Raw genomic sequence first — 16,308 nt, forward strand, 5'->3', positions numbered from 1 at the left:
GAGGTAGGATTTAACACTCTCAGCTTTGATTTTTCCAACTCATTTTCAGACATGATGAATTGTGTGAACACGTCATGTTTCTTAACGCTCATTTGCTTTCTTGTTAAGCATCCAACCAAGTTCATTGCTGTTGCTGTATCATATTCCGATATCTAATCGGAAATAAAAATAAAAATCTAAAAATACATCACTGATGGATTTGATACATCAGCAAGACATTCATACAATCATTTTCTACCGCTTGTCCTCACAAGCTGTCTTTGGGCGAGAGGCGGGGTACACCCTGGACTGGTGGCCAGCCAATCACAGGGCACATATAGACAACCAACCATTCCCACCCACATTCATACCTATGGACAATTTGGAGGACAGCAAGACAGACTTATTGAATTTTCTTAGCGTATGTACTGTACCGTTTTTCATTTAAAAATGCCCTCTGATAACATTTTCATTCACACTAAGTTTATACACCGAGAGATTAAAACCATTCATTTCAGACTAATGACTCAGCAATTTTGCAAAAGCTCTTGCAAATGTATTTGGGAAGTTTTCCACTGAGATTTACGGACGACCTGGCAGACGACCAATCATATCAGCGTGCAGGGAGACATGCTTGAACAGTGCAGTGAACCTATTTTATACTTTTATAAACATACTTTTTTCTATACATTCAAGGTATGTTGTCATTCAGATCTTCATACTGGATAGAACGTCCACAAATAATGTTATTTCAGGCCAGGGCAGGGCTTGAAGCTGAGCTTAGCAACAAGCAGGAAGCACAGACATTTTGCAAAGGAAATGTAAAAGAAGCTTACTTGTTATGTCAGGAGTCAATGGAGGAAAAGACTCTGTAAAAAAGAAAGAGAATAAACAATGACTATTCAATTATTGGAATTCCAACAGGGGCTTTTCAAAGGTTCCAAAATGTTTTCTTTTTCTCTCCAGTCTGTTGTTCTCTGCTTTCAGGGTGACATGCATGGTTGAAATATTCAGCATTATTATGGGTATTATGGAACGTGAGGAGAACATCTCATTCCATAGTGGTACTCCGTTTTTGCTGTTAATTCAGTCCAAAAGGTTGAAGAAGAAAACAAATGTACTGAAACCAAATAAACTTTCCCCACTGGAAATAATGTAAATCCATTCAATCTGTTCCAGACATCCCAAAATATGAACCAAAAAAAATAGGGCTGTCACATGATTCCAACTATTTAATCACAGTTCTTAAATTAATCACAGTTAATCACCATTAGAATCTGAAATATGCCATTTTTGTAGTAGTTAACAAACAGAAAGATACATAAATGACAGTACAGGATTATATATACAGTATTTGTATAACAGCTCCAAATGAACTGAACATGTCAACAGGCTAAAAGATACCACATGTCTAAAAATGTATTTTTTATAGTAGCAGAGAATTTGAATTACACTTTCAACCATGTTATTATGAGAAATGAGGAGTTCAAAGACATCATATAATTTAAGGTAAATGTACTTGTTGTCAGTGATTTTTCCAGCATACTTAAATGTAGCAAATTGTACATCGGAATTAAGAGTTATAAATGTGAGTGATAATAATATCCACTTCATGTTTTTCTTCCTGTTTATTTATACATACGCACATGCATTATAAAGCTGTGTTTACGATGTTTAGAGTGTCCTTGAATGCATCTCATATTCTTGTAATGAGAATGAGGAAGGAGACGTGTGTGAGTTGGAGATGCATGCAGTTGGAATTGTACTGCTTTTCATGTGGTGATCAGGTGTACATGCGTTAATTACGCACAAAAAAATCTGGGTAATTAATTTAATAAATTTGTCGTCCTTAGGTATGAATGTGGGTGGGAATGTTTGTCTATATGTGCCCTGTGATTGGCTGGGGACCAGTCCAGGGTGTACCCCGCCTCTCGCCCCAAGACAGCTGGGATAGGCTCCAGCACCCCCGCGACCATCATGAGGATAAGCGGTAGAAAATGAATGAAAAAAATACATTTTCTCGAGAATAACCATAGCTTTACATGCAGAAAACACACACGCAGAAACATAGTGTTTCTCACCCTCTTTATCAAATTGCTGCCACTCGCAACTCTCTTTGGCCCCATGCCGGGTTATTTAGGGTTATTTACAATCAATGGAAAATCCATATACAGTCAGGCAGCAACATGTAGGGTACTCGATTTCAAAGAATAATACGTTACAGGGCAAAACCACACCAGTTTGGTACTGTACCTGCAAGACTTTGGCAAAATATTGTCAACAAAGACCATATCATCTATGATAACCCGCCTAGTCTGCTCATCATGGGTCTTCAATAAATAAATGTTCATTTTTTCCATTTGATTCATCATTCATAATTATCTTCAGTATATTTATTCCAGACTCCATTCACTGTCCAATATTTGATCAAGTTCTAATTACAATATATTCCAAATGCAATATTCTTAATGATTCATATTTCACATTTAATTTACTTGCAAGATCTCATAGTGTATATACTGGTCATATATTTCATATTATATTGTAAACTGCATTTGTATATAATTCTGGTAATACTTTTATGTTGTTTATATTGTCTATTTTTAGGCAGTTTATTTTTATTATTTAAATGGTTCTGTCCTCTTTGCTGCTGTGGAATGTAAATTTCCCCACTGAGGGACGAATAAAGGTATATCTAATCTAATCTATCTTTATTATTTATTGAATGTACATTATTTCTTATGGAAACATTGTTTCTGTTTTCCTTTGACTTTTTGGAACAAATTGATCATGAAAGTATCACAGTACTTGCCAAGGCAGCGGTAAATGTTTGTCACGTTTCAAAATGGTAGATTGACGCCGAATTGCATTTTCCAGTCAGACAGTTGTGGGGATATCTTTTTTTTTTTTTTTTTTTTTTTTTACAGTAAATGCTCTTTAGCTGAGACACAAGCTGGGAAAAGGGGAGGTGAAGGCAAAATTAGAGGCACTTTGAAAGTGAGTTTACAGTATCGTTTAAACGCCCGAGGACATCTGAGCTTGATAATGACACATCAGTACATCAGCAGTGCAGGACAGGATTCACAAATGATAAGAGCAGGTAAAATAAGTCAACTTTAAGTAGAGTAGTTAGAACTGTTTGTTTGTGTCAGAGAGAGCGACACACACGGTCTGGCCCCCCAAATATAGCTCGGAGGCATGTTTCATTTACCGTTTGAGGCCTGATGATGACCTAGACTGAGCGGAAAGATGAGACATGAGAGACCAAAAGAAGAAAGGACTGGCATCCAAAAATGACAGGGTGGGGTGATGTTGAAAACTAAAGGAAAAAGATATGTAATAAAAGATAAATGAAAACGCCCAACGGCAGTTTGTGGCCTAGTTTCATTTTTATTTTTCATTCTTAATGCCTGTAAATGCAAAATATAATAATGACTTCCCCTGCTCTCTTTTTGCCGTCCAATCTCTCGTGAGGACTACGGAAAGGATCGGAATATGGAAAGTCAGACTTACGTGTGCACTGCTCCAGGCTGATGCTGTTACTCATGTGAATGTTGTCTATTCTGATGTGGCCTCTGGTTGGATGGTCAAAGAAGCCTTCAAACACCACCTGTACCCGAGAACAAACAATGACTTTAATACCATCTTCAGGTCAACCGTATGAATTCTGTATTGATTGGCTCAATTACAGTTAGGTACGCATGCACAGGTCCATTCAAATGGCGGCATTTCCAAAAATATCATTTATTTGTTTATTGTTAATTAGCTTTTTCTGTTTACGCTATGCCTTTAACTGTATTTATCCATTTTTTGCTGATTTCGTCTTGTTTATTTTATTCCTGTAATGGGCAACAGAGCAATAAAAAAAACAGGCCACGGACTGCAAATGGCCCCAAGGCCGCACTTTGTGACTCTGTGATCAATCGCAACTCTCGTTGACTATTTAGCTTGTTAGCTTCCGGTTGTGAAAGAATGATGGTAATTATAGAGGCAAAAGGAGAGTTATTGCAGCTGGAACTAATTGATGTCTGACAACAGTCACTCGGTCTGAAACCTGAGAAAAGGCGTTTAAAAAGTCATGGATGCCAGCCAGTATGTCTGTGCAAGTGGACGTTCCGCCGTCACAACCATGCATGTTTCCACAGTGTGTTGTGTGCTCATTGGCAGCAGAGGGCATGCATGTCACACTAGCCTCGACGCAGCCTGCCTGCAGCCAAAGTTCCTCCAACACAAAAAAGTTCGACGTCGTGTATGTCATGCATGCTCCCAAATCCACACCAGGATTTGGGACAGGAAGCACCGCATACAGATACCCAAATTTGGTCCACATTTCACAAGTAGACAGCATGCACTTGCAGGTACGGTGAGTTGGGACCGTTGCTTTTGTAAACCTCACTCTCTCAGCTTTAAGAGCTGTGTTGAACGTCAGGCGGGATATACAAACACAGAAAACAATGTACTGCTAAGTGTATGTACTACAAGCCCACCGATCACAGCGTTAAAGGATTCAAGGATTGTATTGCAGGTGCATGTCACGCGTACAATTTCAAGTGTTCAACCTACTTGATATTCCTTGGGACTTTGGGGCAGAATTGTGCGGCCCTCCCGCCAGTGAGGCCCCTGATCTCCTTTCAAGGTCCACAGCAAGGTTTCCTCCAGATCACTGTCCCTCAGCAGGACCCTCAGACTCCCCACTGCTTCTCCTAGAAGCTGGTAGTAGAAGACCAAGCAGAGTGGGCCTTGCTCTGGAGCCACTTCTGGACTAAGGAGCCTGGCACGCTTGCGTTGGGTGTGGGATCCCGCATCCAAATGGAGGTAGTTCCCTGAGAAATCTGCAGAAAGGACATTTTTGTCATTGTTAAATACATGCAGGTCTTTTAATACTGAACTGTGATAAAGATCACCAAAAATCACCTGGCTTACTGAAATTCATTTTATATTTACAATACCCATAAAGAATACTGTGAATTTGTGGTTCTGTAGAGCATTACCGCCATCGTTCTGTGGTAGGAAGTTAAGCTTCAAATGAAACCACCATTTCATCTTGGCTGCCACTCATGGCGTACTTCACAGCCCTGATCATCATGAATGTAGACGTGCAAATACCTGATGTAGCAACACATATATCCTTTTATCTATCCACAGTAGCAATCTGTCGATCTAAGGCCCAAAAAACATATCACAGCCAATGAATAATGTATTTGGCTGAGTTAACTCACTTTCTTTACTTGGAGGCATTAAAAAGGGACCTAAATTCTAGCTGCTCATTAAGTACATTTAGGGGAGGAAAAAAGTAGCATTGTTTTGTTTTTCCAGCTTTTGATCTTGGCCAGTGTACAAAGGAAGAGAATTAATTAGCAACTCTCCTTGGGCGAGCGAGGCGGAGATGCTCGGGGGGAGTGTCTTAGCGCTTATGTATGAGTGTGCATGTTCGCAGCATTTGTAGTTGTGTAGCCTCATCTTCATATCTGTGTGTGTGTGTGTGTGTGTTCTGTCAGTCATGACTGAAATAATAAGTACCTTGTGTGTATTTGTGATTAGTGGACATGAAAAACCTTTCTAGAGTGGAGTGATGTTATGTGTAGGGGTGTCACAAGATTTCGCAAGATTAATACATGACAAGATTTCTCATGCATAAAAAAATGTTTTGTGGGCATGAGGCCTGGGATGATGATAAATTAATTAATTAATTAATTAATTAATTTAATACACAAAACATGAAAATCAACTCCAATAATCTTGCTGGCCCCCTTACGTGCGTATCTGTTTTCCTTGGCTCTCGCCTTCAAACAGGCAGGAAGAAGTTTTACGTTTCTTCCATAGAACAACGGCATGAACGGAGTGAGTCATTTTGTCAGTCGTACAGTCTGTATTACTCTGGGTGGAGAGGCAGGGCTGGTGGCATACATACACAGTGCAGAAGAGTGTAACGTAGTAACATTATATTAGGAGATTGCAATATACCGTCCGATCTTTTTATAAATATCTTTGTACTATGTACTATCTATGTACTTTTCTTAAAATTGACGTTAATATCTTGTCTTGTTTCGTAGACCCAATGTGGTGTTTGGCCTCATCTCGCAAGCTCAGTGCCTTGTGACACCCCGAGTTATATGTGTATTGGATCCTACTGTATATTCAGTTCCCTACTGATTTGGTGAGTTTGGACAGTGGATTCCCACGTCCGTGATTCAGCATTAACATCTGCACATTTCTGGTAAAAACAGCACTTTTTATTCTAATATGGGCTTTTTTTTCGGCAGAAAACACATTTCATTCACCAAAATGGCCAACATACATGTAGCACAATTTTTACATTTTTATGCCTTTATGCTTCACTTCTTGTGTTTTTTTTTGCATTAAGATTTCACACTTTATTCAATGGCCTTTGAAGGCACCAGAGTTGCTGTGAGTGGAAAAAGTGAACTTATATCTACCTCTTACATACCAACAATATTACATTACATTACATATAACATTATCATTCATTAGTGGTGAGTACACTCGCCTCCAAAAGTTTGGGAACTTTTGTAACCCCCATGAAAAGCGGGGATCGTGTCAAAGAAAAAAGTATGTTACATTTAAAGGCCATTTAACATGAATAATTAATAAAATACTTCTCACCATTAACGTGGCTTCTGGTTTTGCACCATACTCTGTATAGATTTCACCATCTTCTTGAATAAAAGGGTTGGCTCTGCAGAATTAGCTAGTGGATTATTTGATCAATAGACATTAAAAGTTTACTTCTTGACCTCTCAGTGACCCGGGTGGGCTACTGCATTATCTAGTAATAATCAAGGTTTGGTTGACAGCTCTGAGTGGATGAATAAAAATGCAGTTTCATATTTTGAGTGATTTCTGTAGTATAGTTGCTTTAAAATGGGCTGAGAGCCAAATCATCAAAAGAGCCACATCTGGCTCCCGAGCCATAGGTTAGCTCCGCCTGCGTTAAGCAGTCAGATTGCGACTATAATGTCAGAACATAAAAAAACATCAGGCACACCTAGGAGAAGCTATTAATGCTTCAAACATATCTCTGAAAGCGTCAGAAAACTCACAATGAGAATGGCTTCATCAATAGACTATAGAAGGCAGCCGAGGGAATAGAAGAATTGGCAAAACTGGAAGCGAAGTGACACTTTCAAAGTAAAAGGTTTCAAAATAAGGATCCGTGCCTAAATGTGCATAAAGTAAATGCCAAATTGATCTGTGGCGGTCCAAATGTATTAGTGGCAGGCACCACAAATACATGACTGGGAAACACTGTGTTTAGTTCCCACTGTGCATATTTCATACACAATTAATTTGGAACCAAATTTACAGTAATTTATCAGTAATTCAATTCATTCTTTTTTATTACATATAATTGCTATGAAATATGATTTGGCTCTGAAAAAGCAAAGTAAGATTAGCAGAGAGGGTGGACGTCTATTCTCCTCAAGCAATTGAAATGAAACACATAATATGTATGATACTGTATTACAGTCAGTGGCAGTAAGTGGCTTTTTGGTGCTTTCAGAAACTCTTCTCCTTTGCTTTTCAATGAAAATCTTGACAGAGAAAAGAATTTCAGTTATGCTGATATCTGAGATCAAAAGGATCATGTTTGAGCTCTGTTCAGTTCCGATGGAGGTTTTCTCTTTTAAAACGTCCGTAAAGAGCTTTCAGTGACAAGTGCTAGGTTTTGATCTGCGTGGGGAGACAGCTTTCAGACAGGATGCCACGCTAATGTGACTGTAGAACAAGACTTGATGTCATGTTGCTGTCTAACGCACAAACTCACATAAGCAGGAAGGGAGCCCTGTCTAATCATGAAGCAACTGTGCAGCCAACCTTAAAGTGGTTGACATTAACACACGCACAGAGACACTTGGTATATGGCAAGGTCATATGTGGGTGGGAGGGGGCTTTTGACTGTTCAATATGTGGACGGACCACCTTGAGTGGTTAAATAGTATGTGTGTTTGTGTCTGCAAAAAGCCTCTGGGAGATGTGGAGAGCAAAGGCAGCACTTCTGTCAGAGCCATCAACTGATTTATCTAACTGCTGTGGGCTGTGTCTGTGTGTGTAAGTACAGTGGCTATTGTGCAAATGTGTGTGTGTGTGTGTGTGTCTTTGTGTGAGGACAGAGGGCAGGGTGATGCAGCAAGTGTGTGACTGACAGATGATGCGGTCCAGGTCTTCCTCAGGATGTCTTAATAAAGATGAACAGATGTGAAAAGTATGAGTGACATAAACAGGAACGGGAGTAGGAAGGTGTGACCATAGCGACGGACAGGAAGCGGAATATGACAATGAACTGAGTGCATGTTCCACACTACAAATCACAGTAAGTTTTGCACTTAATAAACTAGTCAGTTTGCCCTGCCCTCTATCATTGTGGGAACTCAAGTGTGTCAGCAAAGCATTCTACACCATTCATTCATTTTCTACCGCTGATCCTCATGAGGGTCGCGTGGGTGCTGGAGCCTATCTCAGTTGTCTTTGGGCAGGGTCCTCCTGGGCTGGTAACCAGCCAATGACAGGGCACATTTAGACAAACAACGATCCCCACCCACATTCATACCTATGGACAATTTGGAGTGGCCAATTAACCTAGCATGTTTTTGGAATGTGGGAGGAAACCAGAGTACCCGGAGAAAACCCACGCATGCACAGGGAGAACATGCAAACTCCACACAGAGATGGGCGAGAGTGGAACTGAACTCCGGTCTCCTCCTTCTACACCAGTGGTTCGCAATCACTTTCTCTCGTGCCCCACCTCGGGGAAAGACATTTTTTCACGCCTCCACTGAATTGAAATACTATTGAGAACCTGATACAGTAATGCCTCATTTATCGTTGTGAATTGGTTCCAGACCTGACCGTGATAAGTGAATTTTCGCAAAGTAGGCTAAATTGAACATTTTCATAGAGCATAGAAAACAACTTTTATGACTTTGAAAATATTTTTTAAACAATATTAGATTAGATTTGCTATAGTTACCTTTACACTCATATTACCCAATATAGTAGACATAATAGGAGAAAATAAGCCATTTAAGACCTGCGCTTGTGTTTGTTGCTATAAATGTGTTGTAGGATGTTAAGGGAGCTGAGTGGGGAGCAAACAGCAATTGGTGTCGGGGGTTCAGAGATGAGTTTCTGATTGCTGTGTGGTACAGTAGCTCGAGTTAGGGATTATTGTGCCTGCTGTGCAATAAAAAGCTGTTGTTCCAGCGATCAAGTCAGGTGTTTCTGTGTCTCACCCAACATTACAGTGACGTTACTGACACTTAGTGACCAGTGTAGAATACTACATATTGTCTGCATGTAAAACTCATGAGGAATGGATTCATTCGATTTACATTATTTCCTAATGGATAAATTTCCTCGGTTTTTATCGTTTTTTTTTTGCAAATTCTTGATAAAAACTGAGGTTGCACTGTGTTATTATTATTATTATTTGGAAAAATATCCTTGCACACAGTTTCCCTGGGAAATGAGTTGAAAAAAGATGCATGTATTTGATATCTTACAGGCAAAGACAGCTCTCTGGGGAAAAATTACATTTCTAATAATTGTTCCCTTTTTCCTTCTTCCTCTCTAAATCTGCCATGATGTCAGAGGGGGCTGACCTGTCGACTCAATCATGTTTTTATGACACCACAAGGCTTAGAGGCAGAGAGTATAAATATAAATGTCCATTACTCAGCCATGTTCCTGGGGTCAACCCTTCAAGACATGTACAGTGCATAATACTCTTCGTGAACTCAGAGTATAAGCACATATGTAAGTACTCACTATCTGATCCCAGTGTCAGGTCCAGCCTGGTTTCATGTGGGCCATGACCAGCAGAACTGCTCCCAGCGGTGTGCAGGGACCAGCTGACACCTGACTGGGGATCAGCAGACCAGCCGCACAAGCTCTGTTCAAAGTCACATACGGCCCACAGCGACGGCGTGGTGGCTACAACACAGACAGAAACATATGCCAACATATGTGAATAATGTGCATAAACATAGACTTTTACAACTGAATCTGCTTTTATATCATGCAGTGCCAAGTTCACCAAATGACTGATTTGAACAGATCTGCCTCTATTGTATCTCCAGATGTCTGGTGTATATAAATTGTATAAATTATAAATTGGTAGTCCTTGGCCAGACAGGGAACCATGTGTCAAAGCTGGAATTCCTCAAAATATTGAAACTTTTTCATAAAATAGAATGATTTCTATGTAAATATAAGGATATTAAAATTATATATCAATGTAATAAAACACTCACATAAAAGTTATAATGTGGCCCAATCATAGTTTTTATGAAGGGTTAATAAAACTCCTGCTGTTTCATACACATTTAGTGCTCACAGAGAATCTTACAACTTTTTAATCAATTCATAATTCATAATATGACTATTTCACTAAAATGAGGAGTGAGAAAGAGGACAATGAAGGGAATATGAAGGAAAGTTACCTGATATTAAATGTTATTAAATGTTATTAAACGACAGTTTCCAGCATGGCCACATGTGTGTGTATCATATCATATTCATAACGTGTGTGTGTGTGTGTGTGTGTGTGTGTGTGTGTGTGTGTGTGTGTGTGTGTGTGTGTGTGAGAGAGAGAGAGCAGATTGTGGGACACACAGAGCTTCATCTGGGACTTTTTGATTCCAACAGAGTTCAAAGCCCACAGACCCAGTGGTGTACAATGACATCATCAGCTTGACCTTAAGACTTAAAAGTGTATGTGTGTGAATGTAGAGAGGCGTGTGTGTGTGTTTGTGTGTGTGTGGAGGTGGATGTGTTTTTTACCAGGTCTCATTACTGTGGTAGATTGCTCCACCCTTGGCAGAGTCGGGGTCGCTGTGTCAGGTACAGTGGTCATTTCTATAGGAAAGAAAAGAAAATACAATTAAATAAAACAGTAACAGCACAATATTCTTTACTATTCTTATTGACCACGGCTGCAAAACCCACAAGAATGAGAAAGAAGGTGATGAAATAGAACCCCTCAAACCGCAAAGGTGGTGTCTGTGTCCATCTTTTACAGTCATCATTAATATGCATTTTACATTGTTTTCTGCATGTAAAACTATGTAAACTTTGTAAACAAACATGTTTTGTGTTAACATTTTTGAGACTTGTGGGTGACTTTGTTAGCAAATAACTACAGCGTCCATCCATCCAACCACGAGGGTCGCGGGCATGCTGGAGCCTATCCCAGCTGTCTTTGGGCGAGAGGCGGGGTACACCCTGGACTGGTGGCCAGCCAATCACAGGGCACATATAGACAATTTGGAGTGGCCAATGAACCTAGCATGTTTTTGGAAATGGGGAGGAAACTGGAGTACCTGGAGAAACCCACGCATGCACAGGGAGAACATGCAAACTCCACACAGAGATGCCGAGCGGCGAGAACTACAGAGTCGATATTTGATAAAAATACATTAAGACCACAGTTGGTCTCGTGCAGTGTATTAATAACACGCCCCCATATTGTATGTATGAGGCAAAACTTTGGTGTAAAATGTTGATGTTTACTGAAAAACACACTAACTGGGGCATTTGCTAAACAAGGTTAGAGTACGTTTCAGTTTGAGTCCGGCCTTCTTGAACGGATTAATTCTGCTAACCAAGGTTCCACCGTACTGCGCCAGTATTCTGTACTTTGTAAAGAAATACAACACAACTGTCTGACAAAGATTGAGTGTTTTTTGCTGCACTAGTCACTGCTGTCTGTTACTGTAGGGCTGCGGTTCGGACTAACCACGCACACACACAGTGATAGATGCTGTACTCCCAGCGACCTTGGTGTCAGCTTGTGTATGATAAATCAAAGAGTGGTGCAAACACAAACACATCAGCTGTGTGGTTTGTCATTAAAAGACCTTCTGGCTGTGATAATCAGTTTTCCATTGTTTCTTCTTTAAACACCACTGAAGGTATAACCGGCTCCCTCTTTCACAGTCCTGTAAGTGTTGACATGTGTTTATCTGGTTCCTTTCACCAAGTCTCTTCGGTCTTTCACTCAAGAGCTCTTTTTTCTGTGCAAAACTCCCATCTCCATCTGAAAAAACCTTTCTACGAACACTCAACCATACACACAGACACATCTTCACTGCGTGTAAAACACTTCTTTGTGCTCTCTAAGGAATTATCGGTTGTTTATAAGCATCATTCGTATGCTCTTTTAGTGTCTATCTTACTGTCTCCCGTGGTCCCACATCAGCTGGACACATCAGCTCGAAAAGTCAGAGCGGACTGTGGATTTAGTCTTTGTTTGCACTGCAAGTCTAAACCACTCGCATGAGGATTTGTTTGTGTATCCTTCGTGTGAATGTTCAACCTCTGCTTACATTTGCTAATAGCCTTCAGGTCACCAGCGCTTTTGCAAAAAACATTCTTCTTGTGTGTGTGTGTGTGTGTGTGTGTGTGTGTACATAGTTACACTGTTGTTTACAAAATGGAAGCATTCAAGATTGTTATGTAAAAGCGGGCACTTAGTATTGGGTCTTGTTAGAACCATGCAGCGCAGTTTGCATTCTTGCAAAGTTAGCCTTGTTTCAACCAAGATCCCCGCCTAGTCGTGGTTCCGCATTCACTACCTACCATGTTCACTCATTTATATTCTTTAAACTGTAAATGATTATTATTTTTAATATGAACAAGTCAGATACAGCAAAGACGAGACATATAATCGTACACATAAACATACGCATACAGTAAACCCCCTTCGAGAACATTGACAGGAGCGGGGGTAAGAGGGGAACTATGCTGAAACCAGTACATACATACACAGTACACAATACACAGTATTGTACACAGTACAATATAATATACATATGCTTAGCTATCCCAACAACACATTGACATCTTAGCTTTATAGGTGACAAAGCAAAATAGTGTAATAGCTAAGAATAATGCATCGGAACCTTGATTAGGGTACGCCCTGGTTAGCATGTTTTTTGGTTAAAGACAAAAGTCACAGCAAAATTTGGCGGTTCTTTCCTGATTAGCCTACAGTTTGCGCCTGTTTTGGTTGGGGTTATTAATACAATGTGTTAGTCCAACTGTGTTTGCAATTCATTTTTATTGTTTTATTCCTTTAGTAAAGGCCATTCTGATTGTTAGCAGCCTATTAGCATGCTAACAAAAGGGAAACCAGAACCGGAAGTCAGCTCTGTCGCCAGTCAATGATGTCATCAGCCATTGACTAACGTGCTAACTAACGTCACACATTCCTGCTTTTCCTCTGATCACGGCTGCTAAACAATCCACAATGGAGCCAAAGAAAGTTGCAAGTTTAGATAAGACTTTAGATAAGGAAGGTGAGAAACACGTTTGAATTCAAGAAATAACTCACAGCAAAAAACACAAAGGTTGTGTTTGAGTGGACCTTTGTATTTAGTCAAGGTAAAAGCTAAGTGAGGTTAAAAATTAATTTGCCCCCTTTATTCATAGTTTTTATGTAGAAAGTGCGCCAGAGTTTGGACACCAGTGCAGTACCCGTACTAACTGACTTACACACGCAGGATCAGATATTAACACAGGATAAGTAGCTCCCAGCAGCTGACATTAAGCTCTTTTAATTTGGTGCCCTTTACCTCTGTAATTAGCCCCCCGTGTGGAGGGGAAAGAAAGAGGAAGTGAGCAGAGAGAAGGGCAGACAGATATGAAGACAGAACCATTCATGTTGCTCAGCGCTACTTTCCAAATTAATGACCACACACAGCGTTTGGCAACTCTCTTTTCTTTGGTCGGGCCTCCTACCTGCCAATCTATGTTTGTCAATGCTTTCCTTGTCCTCCTTACCCTACCCTGCTGTCTGGTTAGACATTATCTAACGTCAATTACTGTGAATATTGTCTTTATTTTAACACAATTATCCTAGAAGGGGATCCTTTTGGACGATAATAAGGCACAGTCTTCTTAAAAGCACTTAAAGAAACAGAAGGTGTTGGTTCTCACAACCACACACACACACACACACACAGCTCAAGGCTCATTGTAAAGCTGCTGACTAAGCAGAAACAGAGACGAAAACTGTTCAATTATGGAAAGAGCTCTGGGTATAAATCCACTTCTGTCTGCCTAAATAATGACTACCCATTCTATATATGTGTATATACTGTATATGTGTGTGTGTATGTGACAAAAGCAAGAAAACTGAATACTTTCTTAGTGACATGGTTCCTGTCATGGGGATTTCCTCAATTTAAAGATTCACTAGCAGTCTAAACCTTTTGTTTACATGTATAGGCTTGTGACTTGGTATGCACCAAATATAATGTAGCTTAAAGTTTTAGACGAATAATGACTCATCAGGAGGCAGGAAGATTAGATAAAACTGTGGGAAACTGGCTCGGCACGTTTAATGTCTAGTAAAAAGTATGACGTTTTGTGCAAACCATTATTAAGTGTTACGAAAATTGAGATGATGCAAAAAATCAGGGGAACTACTGATGCTAAATTGCTCTTCAACCCATTGTGCATGAATAGTAATTGTTGCCTAAAGTGTGTGGCTCATAATGAAGATAAAAAAAGATGCTTCTGGCAGTGAATGGTGAACAACCACAGTGATCCATAGTCAAATGCAGAGGAAATGAGTCTAAGTGTTGCAAAAACCATTACACTAAATATGCCACTGACAAAGAAGCTTTTATAGCCGCAATGAGGACATGGCTTCAATTATAAAACTTTCAAGGCAGAGACACTACTTTCTAAGATATATTAGTTTGTCATTAGTCATTTGCATGGCAAGACGCATCTATTATCTATTTCATAAGACACATTCTCCTCACACTATTCTATGTATGTTTTGAAATTGTTAGTTATAGGTGATTGGAAACTAAAAAAAACAACAAAAAAATAACCAAATGACTCAAAACCGTGACATAAATAGCACAGTTTTATTGAGTGACTCTGATATCAACTGGAATTGCATCTTGCAAAATGTTTTGCAATGAAAGTCATAATTGATGTGCTGTTTGGAAAATACACACACAACCTCTGCTGCACAGACCAAATACAGGAGCAATAACAAACGTTACTGTCTGTGTCCACCAGCATCACGGGAAGCGCCTCGAACGCCGTCTGTTTTGCTTCTAATAAACACCATATGCAAGCAAGAAACTGCTGTATGTTATAGTTATCGGGCCAAATTACTCCATGTGAATAAAACATTCTGATGTTAATTATTCTAAAAGTCATGTGGTGTCCAATCAACACAATATCACACGCTTGACACAAACAAAGCAGATCTGTTTTATAACATTATGTCTTGAAATAAACCGTTGCCTGTTCATTTTAAATAGTGTTCAAATAAAAAAAAAGGATGCTTGCATTCGTACAAGTATTGTAAGTCTGAACAAATTAGTTGGGATACGAGTTTCACCAGTCCCCTGATACTAAGATCAGTGGCAATGAAAGAGAGGCCAATGTCTGCAATGTTTCAGAATGACTATTGAACTGTGTTTTACATTTGAACTACTCGATTTTGTTTGTGGAGGGAAAAGTTTAAAGGACAAGGTTTCCACATTTAAGAGACAGATGGCTCTGTACAGTAGCGTGAAGAGGAGAGGGCAAGGAGTACGCACGAGTAATGAGGTCAGGAGTGAAGGCAAGGTGTGAGTGAGTGTGAGTCTGTGTGTGGTGGGGTGTTACAGGAGCCTTGGCAGAGAAGGGAGTGATTACAGCCTTGTGATGGAGAGGGAAGGTAGGAAAGGACTGTGAGATGGAGCGGGTGAAGCCACACACATTTCCAGACTCCACGTCCTACACGGGCATTAGTTTCCATTCCTTCCCGTGTGTTTATACCTGTTGGTATACAGCGCTCTTATCTTTAACTTAGGAATGAATGGAATCTGCAGTCTATATGCAGCACTTGGCAGTTTATTTACATTTTTGATAATGCTGCCCTGTTATATCTTGACCATCATCCATTAGAGTTCTAGGTTTCAAAATCTCTTTAAGTGATGTAGTAAGGAACAGGAGAGAGATTTAGTGTGGGTGTTCTGGACACATTTTACCAATCAAATGAACAAATCTGGGATGGAGCCATGCCTCACATGTGAAAGCAATCTGCTATTGTGGACACACACCCACACACCCACCCACACACACACACACACACACACACACACACACACACACACACACACACACACACACACACACACATAGCTATTTTTCAATTTTGACCAGAACACCAATGAAATGATAAAGGTATCTACTATACAGTGTATGTCTCAGAGTGCAGACGACTGTAACATAGCAGAAATTAAATTAGCAGATTGCAATATATTTTTATATTCTTAAAAGCAATGTTTTGTTCTTGTAGAC

General features: G+C 39.9%; 1 protein-coding gene across 2 annotated transcripts in view; it reads right to left on the bottom strand.

Moving 5' to 3' along the window:
• LOC131135492 (neuropilin-2-like) overlaps positions 1-16,308 on the bottom strand; it is a 109,547-nt gene that overhangs the window by 17,905 nt on the left and 75,334 nt on the right. For both annotated transcript variants that reach the window (XM_058081458.1, XM_058081459.1), the window contains exons 12-16: positions 10,780-10,854; positions 9,766-9,930; positions 4,543-4,811; positions 3,493-3,589; positions 816-848 (exon numbers count right to left, since the gene is read on the bottom strand). In XM_058081458.1, the coding sequence (XP_057937441.1) occupies positions 816-848; positions 3,493-3,589; positions 4,543-4,811; positions 9,766-9,930; positions 10,780-10,854 (639 nt within the window). The remainder of the gene's footprint in view (positions 1-815; positions 849-3,492; positions 3,590-4,542; positions 4,812-9,765; positions 9,931-10,779; positions 10,855-16,308) is intronic.

Source organism: Doryrhamphus excisus, chromosome 9 (genome assembly GCF_030265055.1).
Source record: "Doryrhamphus excisus isolate RoL2022-K1 chromosome 9, RoL_Dexc_1.0, whole genome shotgun sequence".
Taxonomy (NCBI): domain Eukaryota; kingdom Metazoa; phylum Chordata; class Actinopteri; order Syngnathiformes; family Syngnathidae; genus Doryrhamphus; species Doryrhamphus excisus.